The sequence below is a fragment of the Sebastes fasciatus genome, chromosome 7 (assembly GCF_043250625.1).
Source record: "Sebastes fasciatus isolate fSebFas1 chromosome 7, fSebFas1.pri, whole genome shotgun sequence".
Taxonomy (NCBI): domain Eukaryota; kingdom Metazoa; phylum Chordata; class Actinopteri; order Perciformes; family Sebastidae; genus Sebastes; species Sebastes fasciatus.
In genome coordinates, this window is record NC_133801.1 from 11,431,909 (window position 1) to 11,447,807 (window position 15,899).

At 39.7% G+C, this 15,899-nt stretch overlaps 2 protein-coding genes across 4 annotated transcripts; one reads left to right on the plus strand and one right to left on the minus strand.

Annotated features, from left to right (window-relative positions):
- Positions 1-688: 688 nt before the first annotated feature.
- Positions 689-10,983, minus strand: lbhl (LBH regulator of WNT signaling pathway, like). Its single transcript, XM_074640781.1, has 5 exons — positions 10,962-10,983; positions 9,272-9,452; positions 4,029-4,101; positions 2,783-3,077; positions 689-1,446 (listed from the first exon to the last, which is right to left on the minus strand). The coding sequence occupies exons 1-5, from the start codon at positions 10,981-10,983 to the stop codon at positions 1,376-1,378; spliced, it is 642 nt and encodes a 213-aa protein (XP_074496882.1). The 3' UTR covers positions 689-1,375.
- Positions 2,967-15,715, plus strand: LOC141771374 (complement C1q and tumor necrosis factor-related protein 9-like). Of its 3 annotated transcripts, XM_074641554.1 has the most exons (6): positions 2,967-3,112; positions 11,834-11,917; positions 12,070-12,132; positions 12,226-14,691; positions 14,897-14,937; positions 15,129-15,715. In XM_074641554.1, exons 4-6 carry the CDS (start codon positions 14,597-14,599, stop codon positions 15,536-15,538), a joined length of 546 nt encoding a protein of 181 aa, XP_074497655.1. In that variant the 5' UTR covers positions 2,967-3,112; positions 11,834-11,917; positions 12,070-12,132; positions 12,226-14,596; the 3' UTR covers positions 15,539-15,715. The 3 variants fall into 3 exon arrangements, with proteins under 3 accessions (XP_074497655.1, XP_074497656.1, XP_074497654.1); XM_074641553.1 differs by lacking the exon at positions 2,967-3,112 and having other exon boundaries at positions 11,602-11,917; XM_074641555.1 differs by lacking the exons at positions 14,897-14,937; positions 15,129-15,715 and having other exon boundaries at positions 12,226-14,532.
- The last annotated feature ends 184 nt before the right edge of the window (positions 15,716-15,899 follow it).

The following is a 15,899-nucleotide window of genomic DNA, read 5'->3' on the forward strand; positions in this document are numbered from 1 at the left end:
ATCCTGTCTGGAGAAAAAAAAAAGCCTCTGACCAGTTACTTTTGTAACCCTGTGGAAGAAAATGCTGACTTAAATATCACAACATTAGTCAGTATGCGTCACTCGCATCACGCATGATGAGACATCAAATTTGAGATATAACCACTGGATGTGGTCAGTGATATCATGAAAAAAGATCATCATAAAATGATTCACAGATTCAGGACAGAACAAAACAGCAAATGGATTCAGAGCCAACACAATTTTACAGCACTTTAAAGGAACAGTGTGTAACAATTAGGGGGATCTATTGGCAGAAATGGAATATACTATTAATAGGTATGTTTTCTTTAATGTATGATCACCTGAAAATATGAATCGTTGTGTTTTTGTTACTTTAGAATGAGCCATTTATATCTACATAGGGAGCAGGTACTCTCCACAGAGTCCACCATCTTTTCCTGTGAGTAATGTTAATAACATTACTCACTTTCATCGGCGCCACTCTCTCTCTCTCTCTCTCTCTTGCTTCACCACTCACTTCCCACGTACACACACTTTAAGCACTCTACTCTTACAACAACTGGCTCTAGAGAGGGCCATTAGCATTTTCCATTGGCCACTGTAGCTCTTTAACATGCTTGGCACACCGGAGAAGTTGTAATCTGCAACCTCACCGCTAGATACCGCTAGATCCTACACACTGTTCCTTTAATAAATACTGCTCATATTGAAGCTATAACCAGGTAAATGCCCTCAAAAACCACCTGTGGGGTCAAAATGACGATCTATGAGAAAAAGATATTTAATAAGGTACAGGCTGTTATCTGTACTACCAGAGACAGAGATGAAGTATAGAAAAATACACAAAGCACAAACTAAAGAAAATTAGTTGCCATAGCAGGATGTTCTCTTTAACCCAATGACATCAAGAGCCCTTAAAAATTAGGAAATAATTAGGGAAATGAAACACAAAGTACAACGTCAGCAAAAGTTTCCCTAAATGTAAAAAAAAAAAAAAAAAAGACACCATGTTGCTCAACTCTCCGTCACAAACGTCAGCAAGTCTGACTTTTACATGTCTGAGAATATGTGTTTGTGTCTCTGTTCCCATGCCTGCAGGCATGTCTGTATATGGCTCTTCTTGTACGCATTCATAGAAACGTGTAAATAAATGTCACAGTCGGCGTGTAGCTGTTTATCAGTGTTTGATATTTAAAACATATTTTGATACTTGTGTTTTCCTCTTCGTCAACATTGGCTGTCAGTTCATTCTTTGCATCACTGTGAAACTCCGGGTTGCTATGTTTTGTCATAGCTGTTGCTGTAGGTGTTTAATATCAGGATGTTTCCTCACTGGGTCATCTGAAGGTGATCTGAGTTCTCCGAGGTTTAGTCAGTTGAGGGCCGGAGCGCTGCTAGGTGGGAGGGTGGGGGTGTCATCTCTAAATGCATCTGACTGAAGGTCTGCAGGGAAAAAAAACAGTACACTGTCTTTATTCTGTGTTTTTCAAACAATTTACATCACACTTTTGGCTTTTACACATTGCATAATGGTGTATTTTTCAAAGTAAAAGTCACAAAGAAAAGCTTGTAGAGTTTTAGAGAAGAGCAGACTTGAATTTGTCCTTTGAATGTGGCTACCTTATGTGTTTTCTAGGGCTGCAACTAACGATTAGTGTCATTGTTGATTAATCTGTTGATTATTTTCTTGATTAATCGATTAGTTGTTCGGTCTATAAAATGTCAGAAAAATTGTCAATCATTGTTTCCCAAAGCCCAAGATGACGTCCTCAAATGTCTTGTTTTGTCCACAACTCAAAGATATGCAGATTACTGTCATAGAGGAGTAAAGAAACCAGAAAATATTCACATTTAAGAAGCTGGAATCAGAGAATTTTTACTTTATTTAAAAAAAAAAAAAATAACTCAAACCAATTTAATGGATTATCAAAATAGTTGGTGATTAATTTAATAGTAGACAACTACTCAATTGATCGTTGCAGCTCTAGTGTTTTCTCGTTCACTGGCTTTAAACGTAACTTTCCCAAACAACCCAAGAGTATAAAACATTAAAATTGTATCAGATTATCTGATTTTTTTTTTTTTAAAGAAAATCTAGCTGTGCTTGTTGGCTATGCAACTAGTGTTTTGCAAACAATTTTTCTAGGCTGGTGCTTAGATTTTGAAAGTGGTTGCTGGAGTACATACGTGGTTATTAAAAGACTCCAGTAGGACTTTCGTTGATAATGTTTTCATGTTTGCTAAGTGATCAAGCTATTGAGGTGTTTTGGGTTGTTGCTTGGGTGTTTCCCAGTGGATATACAGTAATCTCACATAATGTAATCACACACACACACTTCTCCACCCAAAATGGAAGAAATAAGGCACCCTGGAAATGCTGACTGTGTGATAATCTACTGTAATACAGTGCTAGTTATTTGGTTTGTGGTGGCACCCAGTCTGGGTAGTAGTGCACACGCACACAATTTCCCATCAAAAATTAGGGAAGCGATTTGGCACAAAAACACTGACTGTGTGATAATCTACTGCAGCTGATGCTTGTTCTTTTTTCGGTTGAAAATATCTTGTTAAATGAGGAAGGAAAAAAACCCAAATAAGTGGTTACAGTGGCTAATTTTGTCATTTTTATATTCATGATTTCTTCTAAAGGCATGTGTCTTTGAAAGTTATTACTACCAAACTAAAGACATCCAAACAGAGCATTAGGATGTTTAAACAGATTTTGTTTAATCATAAGAGGTCATGTAAAGCAGAGAGCATGACAACATGTCCAACTCACCAATGAGTGTCAAGCCTTGCTGCTGGTTAAGTATAACAGACGTCTCCTCTTCCTCCTCCTCTTCTCCCCAGTCTGCAATGTTAGCAGGAGGGATGCACTGCTCCAAGAACAGGTCCTCTTCGTCCTCCTCCATGTCCAAGTTCTCCGGAGGCCAGCGCAGCTCTCCGCTCTCCACCTCGCTCACCTCCGTGGGCTCCACAACGATGGAGGGCAGACGCTCCTTCTCGCGGTCGTGGTCCAGGGTGTTCAATGTGGTCTCTGGGCCCAGGACAACCTCAACGGGGTCAGGGAAGATCTGGAGGAAACCGGGGCAGAAATGTCACACTGAAGGTAAGTTCAGTTTACAGCAAAATACTTCAGAGTTAGTAGTTAATAGTTTTGAAATCAGGTGTATTATCCAGTTTTGACCACTCTCATATTGACTAATCCTACAGACACACACACACACACATACACTTACGCAACGTCTGGACCATGGATTTTGTGTACTTATTGTGTCTCATCGGTTTTAATCCTTGTTTTTATCAGCATTTGTGTCACTACTGTCTAGCATTTTGTGACGAACCTGTTTTAAAGTAGTAAACGGAACATGAAATTGACATTTTATCTGATTCTTTTGTATTATCTTGGTGTGATAAATTCAACCGGATTGTGTTGCGACGCTTACTTGAACATGTCTGGTCACTGGGGGTGGAGGAAAAAGTCGATACAGCATAGTTTCACGGTATTTTGAGTGGCAATTTTGTATCAATACACAGATGTCAAGTATCAATCTTTTAAACTATTAACCTCTTAACAATCTGACAGGCTCAGTCTTAAAGCTAGAATGACGATGAAGTAGAGAAACTAAGGAATCGATTGGTACCAACCATGTCATGTTAGCTTTTCAGGAAGAACGCTAAATAACGGCCCAAAGCTTTGCAAAATTTTGGCGAGGAAAAACTGCCATGGCTGTTTTCAAAGGAGTCCGTTGACCTCTGACCTCAAGACATGTGAATGCAAACTCTTGAGATGAACAGACTGAAAACTGTATCTTATTAGATAAAATAGATGTTGACAAACTGCATAATTTGCAGCTGAAAAAAGGTAATAAATCGCAATATATCTTATGCAATACTCAGCATATCGCAAAATGTTTAAAATCGCTATAAGATTGTATCGTGACTTCAGTATCATGATAATATCGTATCGTGGGGCCTCTGGTGATTCCCACCACTACTGGTCACAGTACAATGATGGAACATACCTGGAATGGCAATCTTTGGTCCTTGCTATCCACGTCTTCACAGTTTAGCTCTCCGCTCATCTTGTCCATATATCTGCAGAGGAAACAAAGCCATAATGAGACTAGAATAGAGGCTAGAGACACGTGCCATTTTCAGCATGGAAACATTCTCTTCTTTTTGCTAATCTGAAGCCTGCCTCGGTAAAAATTTAGAAACAAAGGTCCCCCATAGTTTTGGATGAAAGATCTCATTCCATTGATTATATCACAATCAGATCATATGCTTGTCAAAAACGAACCTTACCAACAAAACCACTAACATCTTCTACACCAAATAGTATATACACATACTTATATCTTTGAACGTCAGATGAACGATGTTTGCCACGTAGAATAACACAACAAACGCCAGAAATCTGCAGTGACTGACAGCTAACTACATGGAAAACTACCAGAGGAAATTCAGCCTCGATGGCCTTGTTTCTCTCGCTCTTACATGTCTATCTGGCTTGTCTATAAGCCTCCCACAGCACAGCAGAGGTCCACAGTTGGACAGTCAGTGGCACTGGATGAAATCACTCCATCCGGTCTTCTATGAAATAACCCCCGCATGCCCCAGTGTCATAGCTGAATTACACTAGTATCACAGTATCCGGTATCCAGGCTTTTGATTGGTCAGACATTTCCTGTCCTACATGTCACTGGCCAAAGCTGGTCTGTGAATTATGTGACTGTGTACGAGTGTGTGAGTCTCTTAACACACACATTGGAACACACTCATACTTCAGATTAGTGCAAATAGGGTCTGATACCAAAATGGATTATGTCCTGTGTCACTCATATTTAGTTTTCTTACACAGAGCCAGACAGAACAAATGTGCTCTTTTGTCAGCTCTTACAAAGGGCTGTGAGCCTCAGAAGCTTTTGAAGACCTCTATATCATCTCTCAGACACTATTTACACCATCTGGTGTGAAAAACAACAAAGTCACCTCTGTTTCTTTTAGCCAGGCCCTGATTCTGTGACCTTTATCAGACTGTATATTGGGTCCACAGTCTGCAGTATCTGTAAAGCACTGGTTCCCAACCTGGGGGTCCTAACCCCCACTAGTTGTCTCCAAAGCTTCACAGGGGGTCGTGAGGCCTTCTTGATCTTAAGGGGTCTAAGACAACCTTTTTTAAAAAACAATATACAGTTGGCCTATATATCTATCATAATGACAGTGCAATATGTCAAATTAGGACAGTGCAATATGTCAAATTAGGACAGTGCAATATGTTGCATCTGTGTAATATTGGACTTTTGTCTGTGCAATATGGGCAAGACGGTAGACGGTGCAGTGCACTACCTGGGTGCAATACTTGCCATGGTGTGTGTGATAGTATGTGCCATTATGTACGTGGACTGTGTATGTGTTGAAACGTCTGTTTCTGTGAAACTGTTTCCCCGTCTGATGAGGAATTGTTTATTATTGTTGTTGATGCTGTTTTAATTTAGTGTTTGTAACTGCAATTGGACGGAGTCCAGGAAAAATTTCCCCACGGGGACAATAAAATGATATCTTATCTTATCAGCACGGTGAAGACCTGAACACAAGCTATGTTCATAGAGCCTTCTCTCTCTGCTAAACAGCCTCATCCTGCATTAGGAAATTACGCAGTTAAACAACCAGAGAGCTGATAGAACAATGGCCAAGCGTCAGGGAGAAGAAAACAAAGAATTTGTCATTAAAAGAAGCCATTTAAGTATATATGAATGTTTAAAATAAAAAAAAATACATAATAGAGACAGAGAATTGTATTAAAAGTTCCTAAAAAATAACAGAAAAATTAGGAAATAATCTGCTCAAAATTCCTCCAAATGGCTCGTTTTACACAAACTTCCTTCAGTTATTGTGTTTACTATTTGGGTTAATTGTACAGTTTATCAGTTGTTCCTTACTGATATTGTTATGCATTGAATATAACATGAAATATCCATAAAATGTGTCACTTATTCAGGGGTCGTCAGTTTACTCAAAAGATAGGAGGAAGGTAAAAGTTTGGGAACCACTGCTGTGTAGTGTAAGTGTGTAAGTATAGTCACTTGTTTCAGTTACAAGCATGAGCCTGTGTCCACATCCAATGCCAATCTGTTTATGGTTTCCAGAAAAGCCGACAGGGGATTAAGAAGGGCTGAGGATCTGTCCGAATCCTCTTTTTATCCCTCTCCTCTCCTTTTCTCACTGTCTGTCCTCTCCCCGTAAGTACCAATCATGGTTTGTTGCCATTCAGAACAATGTAATGACAAAATCTGTTAAATCTCGCTTACTCTTTAATGAAATTTCGGTTGAAAGACGGATCTAATCTCCAGTCTTTCTGTTTTTAGACCCTGTGTCGGGTACTTTTTGGTATTTGCTAAGACCAGCATTTGTCACATGCTACGTCAAACTAAGAACATAACTTAAATTAAACTATTTCGAAAGTGCTTGTGTATTCTTCCCCGAAATGAACTGAGATATTTTGGTAGAGAACAGATGGTCACGCAGGAAAGGGTCCAGATATACAGCAGATTAATTTTATGTCATTATGTATGTGCAGGAGCTCAACAGAGTGTTTCAGACAGAGGGGGAAAAGTGTGGAACATTAAAGCATGTAAACATGTTCTACTAGAAACCCAAAATACAAGTATGCACCTGAAAATAATAGGTAATAATAGCTCCCCTTTAGTTCATTCACAGATGAATTATACGACTGTGTTTACACCTCTCTTCTCGCGTGACCTCATTCCAGCTAATCATGTTTGGTGTAAGCTGTGTTGTTAATGAACGTGACTCGCGATCACGGCTGCTCAACACTCATTCACGAGAGTTTGCTCGAGAGATAGCTTTGAATGCACCAGTAAGCCCAGTTATATACAAAAATTGTCAGACCGATGGACTTATGGACACATACCCCCCTTCCATGCATCATAGCTGTGTCAGCTTGCTTTAAAAAAAGAAAAAGGAAAAATGATGTGGGTAGTTTTATGTGTGTGTCAAAGATTAAATATGTGTTTTGAAAATTACACATTTACGCCTATTTGTTCTCGTGATTATGACTCATGTACAAGTTTTCCTCAAATACAATAATTTTAAGCCTCTGGTATGATAGTTTAAAATTTCCCATCTGACAAGGCTGTTTTTGTCTTACGACTTTAACCCTTTCACAGTGTGTTTTCAGTTCATGAAAGTTAATTGTAACATTTTGGTTGCCTAAAAATGTCTTATTCAGCGTTAGGTTGTACTTCGCTCCACCATAGTGTCACTTCTGGTTGCAAAAAGCCAAGATGGTGAGGCTTCAAAACGGCAGTCCACAAACCAATGGGTGACGTCACGGTGACTACGTCCACTTCTTATATACAGTCTATGGTTAGCATGTCGACGTTAACATTTACCTCAAAGCACTTCTGTGCCAAAGTGCAGCCTTAAGCTGCTAACTTGGCTGCAGACTGTTAATCTCGTTCTAAGATATACAGCCCTCTTTATAGTTGATTCATTAGTTTGGTTGTATGCAAGTGCACACGTGTGTCTGCCATAACAGAGGCCCTCTACAAGCCAATATAAATGTCTACTAGATGGCTAGTTTGAGAAGCATACAATACGCTTTACGTCAAGTAGGACAGGAAGTAAGTTTCAACAACTGAGAATTTTAAAAATTGCATCAACTGGTTTCTCTCTCTCTCTCTCTCTCTCTCTCTCTCCAATTTATTTCCTCTGATTTCCTCAAATTTTGCCGTAATGTGACAGATTTCCGGCTCAGTGTTCCCACCAACATCCTTAAGTTCATTGTACGATATGACAAATGAAGAAACACTAAGCCAGTTTGCACAACCGTCAAAACGAGGACGCCCTGTTCTCGTCTAAATAGGATCAGCTTTGGGAGGATGCTATCATTTTTGACCCACTTGTGAATGTGCGCAGCCCTACAATTCAATTTCTGATATTATGCCGCTGACAACTGTGTCACGCTAAGCTGTTTGTGTGCCACCTGGGATGGAAACTTTCAGCAGATATTATGATGAAGAAGCTTAACCTCCGTGTAATCCCGCTCATATACACTCCGTCCAAACACCTGCACGTTTCAGCTCAGTCAACAATCAGTCTGTGTTTGTGCAGCGTGCTGTATTTTGCATGCCACTGGATCAAACATGCAGTATTTAAAAAAAATGTTTACCAATAATAGTTATAATTTAGAGATTATTAAAGGGAAGATATAGGATTTAATAAAACGATAGAATAAATCAGTTAAACTGATACACAAACCTCATGGGGAGATTTTTATAGGCTTTCATTCAAACCATGATGACCACAAGTCAGATGATCAGTGAAACACACAGCTAAATTTAAACGCCTCTAAGTGCCAAACCGAGTTCACTCTAAGATTAGCGTTATCAGGAAGAGGAAGGGTGGCAGTGTGGTAGAACTGTCGCAATGTGCGATGAGGAACTACTTAGCAAACTAAGTATGCCTTTATTTTCCTGTTCCCATCACAGAAACAATTTGATAATCATTTCAGTACTATAAACTACTGGACTTTTTTTGTATTTCTGCAGTCACTTTCATATCCATTCAGACGGACAGATACAGTGAGATAAATGGGCCACAAACTGATTAGATCAAAGTTAAAGGTTTCTTGCAACATGCGGTTCTTGTGCAATGATTGAAATGATGCTGAAGAAATTCTGAGGCACCATGACAGCAGGCCACGATGGTTTCCTGTTTCATCAGAACTACTTTACACTTCACCACAGCATCACCAGAGCTGGACTGTTAAACATATGCCCAGGATTAAAGAAATCTCTTGTACCAAGTTGCACCATTTATTGGGATCGAAAGCTCCAGAACAGCTATTAAATGTTCGATCTCAATCTAAGTTGCTAAAGTGCTCAGAAGAAATTTGAACGTCAACAATTCAATCAAACCTGAAGTGCTGTTGATTGTATGATGCGTGTGAAAGCCCCAGAACAGCTGCTAAATGGACCTTGGGGTGAAACTGTTTGGTCAACCATACTTTCATGAGAAGTCACATGTGTTGGCTGAATTAAACTCGTCTCAACTTTCTGTTCCTGATCATATCTTCACCTGCATCAAGGGTGTCAGTGTCATCAGGTTAAAGGTCATGTTGAGTACATCTCAGCCTGGGAAAATCCCATAGTTTTTGCTAGTGTGAATGGTATTTGTGCCTGAAATACCCCCCCCCCACACACACACACACACACACACACAAACTTCAGCAGCCTCTTACCCCTCACTTGCAGTCAGGCAGATGTCCTCTCCATCTTGGCACAGCTCCACAGTGGTGAAGCTCGTCTCTTCCACAGTGAGTGCAGGTAACGCTAGAGGGGTTGCTGGAGGAGATGAGCAGCTCCCACAGCATTCCCCCTCCGCAGAGCCCTCAGCGAGGCTTTTGGCCTCCAGGGCGAAGCCTGGATGGGACGGGGGGTCCCAAACCCTCAGGTGTCCCGGACGTTTAGCCGAGGATCGGGAGGTGGATGTGTGCCTGGTTTCCTTTGTCAGTTAGGACAGCACCTTTCTCACTTGTCCAGGTCCGTGCTGAGTGTGTCTGCCAGCCCAAAGCCTACATGTGCTCCCAACTTCCTTCCTCATGTCTCTCTCAATATCCCTCCCCCGTCCCTGCCCACCCCTATGCCAGGCTTTGGAGAGGAGCGGGATTAACGTCTCTTTCGATTACAGAGGCTGGATGGGTGACGTCAGCCAAGCTTGACAGTCCCCTCTGATGAGTTGGCACACTGTGTCGCTCGCTGGTGCATCTGTAAGGAAACATATAAAGGGCACACAGATGGCACATGGCCCCACTACTGATGAGAGCTAAATTGACTCAAGAGGAGCATAACTGCTCACAAAATGGGCAAGGAGGAATAGTTTAGATATGAGCTCATTTCTATCTTCCCCATCCTGTCTGTTTGTCCACCATGCCCCATCTCTCTCTCTCTCTCTCTGTTCCACACTGTGTGCCGTTGCTCCATCAGTGGATTTAGATTTGGACGATTCATGGAATTAGCCCAGGGATCAAGGGCTCAGGGGTGGGGAGGGTAGGGGATATATATATTTATATATAACAGGCTCCAACTATTGCTAAACAGACAGCGCAGTGCTAACAGCAGTGTGTAATCCCCTCTGTAGGCTAAGTCAGTAGGCTATATATGGAACAAGGTGGTGACGGAGCTCGTGCAACATGAAGGGCGTCCTGCTGCTGCAGAACTATGAGAGAAGAAAAGTCTGAAAGCATCTTTCAAATAATGATCATGTGTTGTATATTCTGTCAGTAGCGGACTCAGGCTGTCTGAGAAAAAAAATAAAAAGGGCACCAGCTGCCCACGGTGGGGCAGCATGACATTTTATAGCATGTAGGGCAGCCTATGCTTTAAAACGAAAAAAAGTGTGTATATGTGTGTTTGTGGTTTGAGGCGGCGATGGTGTGTAACTGCGGCCTATCTTTCTCTTACTTTCTCAATTTTAGGGGCATCATAGAGGGCAATTTATCATGTTTTCTCTACTGGAAGGGCACCCTAGATGGCACTTTATCATGTTTTCTCTACTGGAAGAGCACCCTAGATGGCACTTTATCATGTTTTCTCTATTGGAAGGGCACCCTTGAGAGGGCACTTCATTATGTTTTATCTACCGTAAGGGCATCCAAGAGGGCACTTTTGCTGTGGTTTGTTTGAACATGGGGACAAAAGTGTGCAGTGTATTCTGTTATTAACGTTGGAAAGTCCATCACACATTAACTCTCTATTTAAATGGGCAACAGATCATCAATTTGAGTGATTCAAATGAGTTTGAATCTGCATGAAATGCCCACATATTTACACCCTTGTACAAAATCCAAATATATATATACAGTGGAGTCAAATGCAGTGTCAGGTCAAATTTCCAGGCCAATATTTGTTGTGTGACAATTGCTCTCTTACCTTCCAGAGCGGCTGTAACCATGAGCTGCTCTCTACATACAGTATAGTATAAGCTAATTGCAGGTTAGTTGCAGCTATGTGTGACTTGTTCATGGTGACGAGCAAGAGACTCAGTGGCAGCGGCTAGTGGGCAGATGAGGAAGGGCAGATCTTACAAGAAAAGGGTCTAACTGTGTAATCTCCCACCATGTACATGAAATGGCCAATGAAGAACAAGTTTAAATCAATCTGTGTGTAACTATACATTTAATATACATTTGATCTTTTTACTGTAATTGCAAGTCATGTTTCAGACGAGGGCAGCATTGTACCTAGTAGTCAGAGATCCCACCAAGTCTCAGACTATTTATCGATTCACTGATTAATCGATTCATAGTGTCAGATAGACATAGATGGTGTTAAACTAATAGACCGGTAGAATTAGATAGACACAACAATGCTTTTCAAACGCGTCCAAGCTTTATTAAAGGTTAGCACTCTGCAAACCAGAAAAACCACATTGGCTTTGCTTCTGTCAAGCTGTCAAAATGTGCAGCAACCACTCTTTTCCTCAGCAGCAGCAGGTAAGGAGCTCTTCACTCATGTTAAATCTGTTTAAGTCAAGTTCCATAAATAGTGTCAATATAAATTGTCAAACTGTTTGTCAGCTCAGTTAATCACTTTTAAATGACTTTTCTATGATTGTAAAACTATACCTGTTGTATTTTACTTTGTAGGAAATCTCGTAAACAGGAATTTTGAAGAATATTTGCATGCATGTATACAGTCTGACTGCTTTTTTACACTATGCAAAAAGCTGAAATGACTGTATTATACCAAAAAACATAAATCTAAACATTGCAACCAATGTTTTTTTTTTATCTTTTTGACAGGAGTTCATCAGGCCATCATTTGATGTTTAGTCATGGGGATTTTGTGCAGCTTGTGCAGTGGTCAGGACAACTCTGGTAAAGCTGGTAAATGCATTTTTTTATTAATATATGCAAAAATACCATAACATTTCACTTCTGTTCAGTGTCTGTCATTCCACCTTTCATGTGTAAAAGCAGTGTAACAAGACAAGACATGATCCTGAATTTCACAGCTAAGTATGTTATTACTGTTTTAGGCAAACCTACTCCAGAAGAACCAAAAGCAGGAAAGATTGTTATTCCTGACATCCCACCTCCAAGTAAGCCACTGTTCATCTGAGGGAAATAATCCACATGTTACTGCACAGACCATGTATTCTAATAGCTAATCTACTTTGTGGTCATCACTACAGGAAAAGTAGTCGCCTTCACAGCCAAGCTGAACGTCGCTCACAGCACCCCGTACCACTCTGGTGTCCTGAAGCTCGTGGATGTGTTGGCCAACGAGGGAGACGGCTACGATCCCGACACCGGCTACTTCACCTGCCCTCTGGAGGGACTTTATCACTTCACCGTGCACATGTCTGTGTTAGGTCGGGCTCAGTGTGCCATATATAAGAATGGAGAGAGTTTGGCGTCAGTGTATCACACTAGTCTCCCAAATAATTGTTGCCAAGTGGCCAGTATCAGTAGCACAACGCAGCTGTCTGAGGGAGACAAGGTGTGGGTGAATTTATGGGGTCATGGTCGACATGAAATCATCGCCACAGAAGATAATGATACTGTCTTTGTCGGGTTTCATTTAGGGTAAGGGAGTCACATAGAGTTTGAATGTTTCTGAAATGTGTTCAGTTTGGTCGTGTGACTATGAATTTATCATAATTGTAACCTGTGGTGGAATGTAACAAAGTACATTTACTCAAGTACTGTACTTAAGTACAATTTTGAGGTACTTTACTTGAGTATTTCTATTTTATGCTACTTTACACTTCCACCCCACATTTCAGAGAGAAATATTGTAATTTTACTACTTTTTACAGATTCAGATTAATATAAAATATAACTAATATTTAACAGCAATCAACTAATGAATTATTATGTATTATTATAGAGCTTCAATAATTATAATCCAATAATATAAATGGACCATTCTGCATAATGAGTACTTCACTTTTGGTACTTTAAGAATATTTTGATGCTAATAGTTATGTACTTTTAATTAAGTAAACTTTTGATTGCAGGACTTTTACTTGTAACAGATTATTCTTACACTGTGGTATTAGTACTTTTACTTCAGTAAATGTTCTGAGTACTTCTTCCACCACTGTGTGTAACTGATTATTAACTGAATGTAATAAATTGTTTTTACCATACAGTACAATTTTGGTTATATGTTTTTAGTTGTGTTTATTTTTGTACTTTGAATTCCTAAATCATCTGTTTACAAAGATATTTTATATTTAAGAGTTAATGCACCTCAATTTTGTTTGTGTCAATGCATCAAATTAGCACTTAGATTGTTGTTGCCATGTCTTGAACATTTAACAATTGAATATGTTTCTGGGCAAGCATTGAAGCTTATGACAAGGCTGGAAGTCATTTGCATATTGCACCTGAAAGCAACTATGCACAACTTTAAGCTGTCCTGTGCCTCAGGCATGCACAGACCAAAGGTAAAGACTGAGTACATATTTCATGCAAAATTATCACCATATATATATGATTTTTTCCCATCATGTATACAATATATGTACAACACATAACCTGTCAAACACCACTCATCACTTGTGGTATTTTTCACCCAGTTTGAGCACCAATGAGCTCTAATTTCAGTAGATTATAACTTCAAGAATTGGTGTTATTGTTATTCTTACACATGTCCTCCACCACAGTTCTGCAAAATGCAAATCAGTGAGCTCACAACTTTATGCTTGCTCTGACAGAGAACCAACAATACCTGTTTTTAAATACCAGCCTACATGCCAAGAACATGTTGAAATATTTGTTGTTGTTTTTTTTCTAAAAATGGAGCTGTGACAACATGTTAAAGCCAGAGGCGCTACAACTGATTACCAGTTTGTGAGCCTGTGGCTGTGTTTATTTTTCAATTCTGCTCTTAATCTCCCCTGTGGTTTAGGTTTACTCACTTCTCTCTTATCCTGCCACAGAAGATTAATATCAATTTAAAGAAATCTGATCGAAATCCAGTTTAGATATTGAATACAAATCACGGTCAATAACAGCATAGAGCGTGCCTCACAAACTCAACAAACAACTTTATAAAAATTCAGCTATGTAGAATGTAATATTTTGAATACCATCACTAAACTTTATCTTTGCAAACAGTAAGTCTATAATTACTGCAGACAAGCAACTGTCTGAACAAGAATTTGAAGAATGACAGACAGACGCTTGATCCCCTATCTGTCAGTGCAAAGTGTCTTTTTTCACTATTAACCCACAACTGCTTGAGTCTGAATTAAATATAAATACTGTACAAAAACATTCATCACTGTACAGTATTTATAACATATGTGTATTTCCCCTACACAGTCACTTGGAACTGCGTGTGATATTCTGATGTTGTTGTTCCGTGCCTTCTCTGTCGGTCTGTGGTCTTTTTAATTGCGAGACAATCTCTACACCAAGGCCACTTCCTTCCTTAATGTCAAAAACAACCACATAAATACTGTTGTTACTCTATGAAAAATGTTTGTCAGCCTCTGAAACTTGTAATTATCACAGCTTGTTTTAAGAATCTGACTACTTGCATAACCTTTTAGTATGTTGCTTCAACACGTGACACTCTGCAAACCAGAAAAACAGCCTCGCTTGTGTCTACCTGTTCAGCTCAACACTTTTCTGCAAGGCAGCAACAGGTACGGATCTCTTTGTTGTATTAAAAGATTTGTTGTATTTGTATCAGAATTTGCAATCAAATCTTATCAAAATGAACTGGAAATACTTTTTTAGACTATGACTTGTGGTTTTGCAATGGATATTTGATCAACTTATATATTACTGAAAGTATATTTTATATCTTTTATATCTGCATTTTTTGCAATTTGATTTTCTTTTTAACAGAAAAGTGTCCCGCCATCCTCAGTCTTCAGTCATGGCAAATGGTAAATGCTTTTATAAATGAATTTGTCAGTCATGATGCATGTGCAATTTCGAGGGTGTCAGAGAATCCTTTATTTTGAAATAGAAAGGGCATACAAAAAGGTTTGAGTTGCTGTCTTGAAATGAAAATCATAGTACAGCATATTGATACTGTTTAATGTCTGAACCTAATGTCTGTCTTTGCCCACGTTAGGTAGACCTGTTGCCTTCACCGCCAAGCTGAATGTCGACGACAGCCACCCAAAACACTCTGGAGCCCTGAAGTTTGGCACCGTGCTGCTCAACGAAGGAGGAGGCTACAGTCGTGACACCGGCGTCTTCACCTGCCCCATGGAGGGCCTCTATCACTTCATGGTGCACGTGACAGTATACGGAAGCGGACAGTGCACCATATTCAAGAATGGAGAGAAAGTAGTGTCGCTATATCACAAAAATGAGCCAGATAGTCTCAGTTATAACAGTAGTCAGGTGGCCAGTATGAGCAGCGTGGTCAAACTGTCTAAGAGAGATGAGGTCTGGATTGATTTATGCGGTCAAGGTCGAAATGACATCTTTGCAACAGAGGATAATGATACTGTCTTCACTGGGTTTTATTTAAGGTGAAGCTGTCATCGTCATGTGTTATATTATGCTCTTCCTCATCGTTGCCATATTGCCTTATGATCTTATTTGAAATTGTTGCTTGTCTGAAATTAAATAAAATATTGGGTGTTGATTAATAAACTGGTGAATTTGTCTCTCTTTTAGCATCATGTTGATGCAATACTCCATAAAACCAGGAACATTGTGCTAATGTGTACTGTTAGTTCAAAGTAATTTATAAGTGTGGTTTCTGTGTAACAGAATCTACGATGAGAATAAGCTATAATTCTTCATCCAAGTAGCCTAAAAACTATAATTCAAATCAGAACCTGCTATCGCCCTCAAATTGCACCAATTAACACTGGACAATGACTAAAAGTTG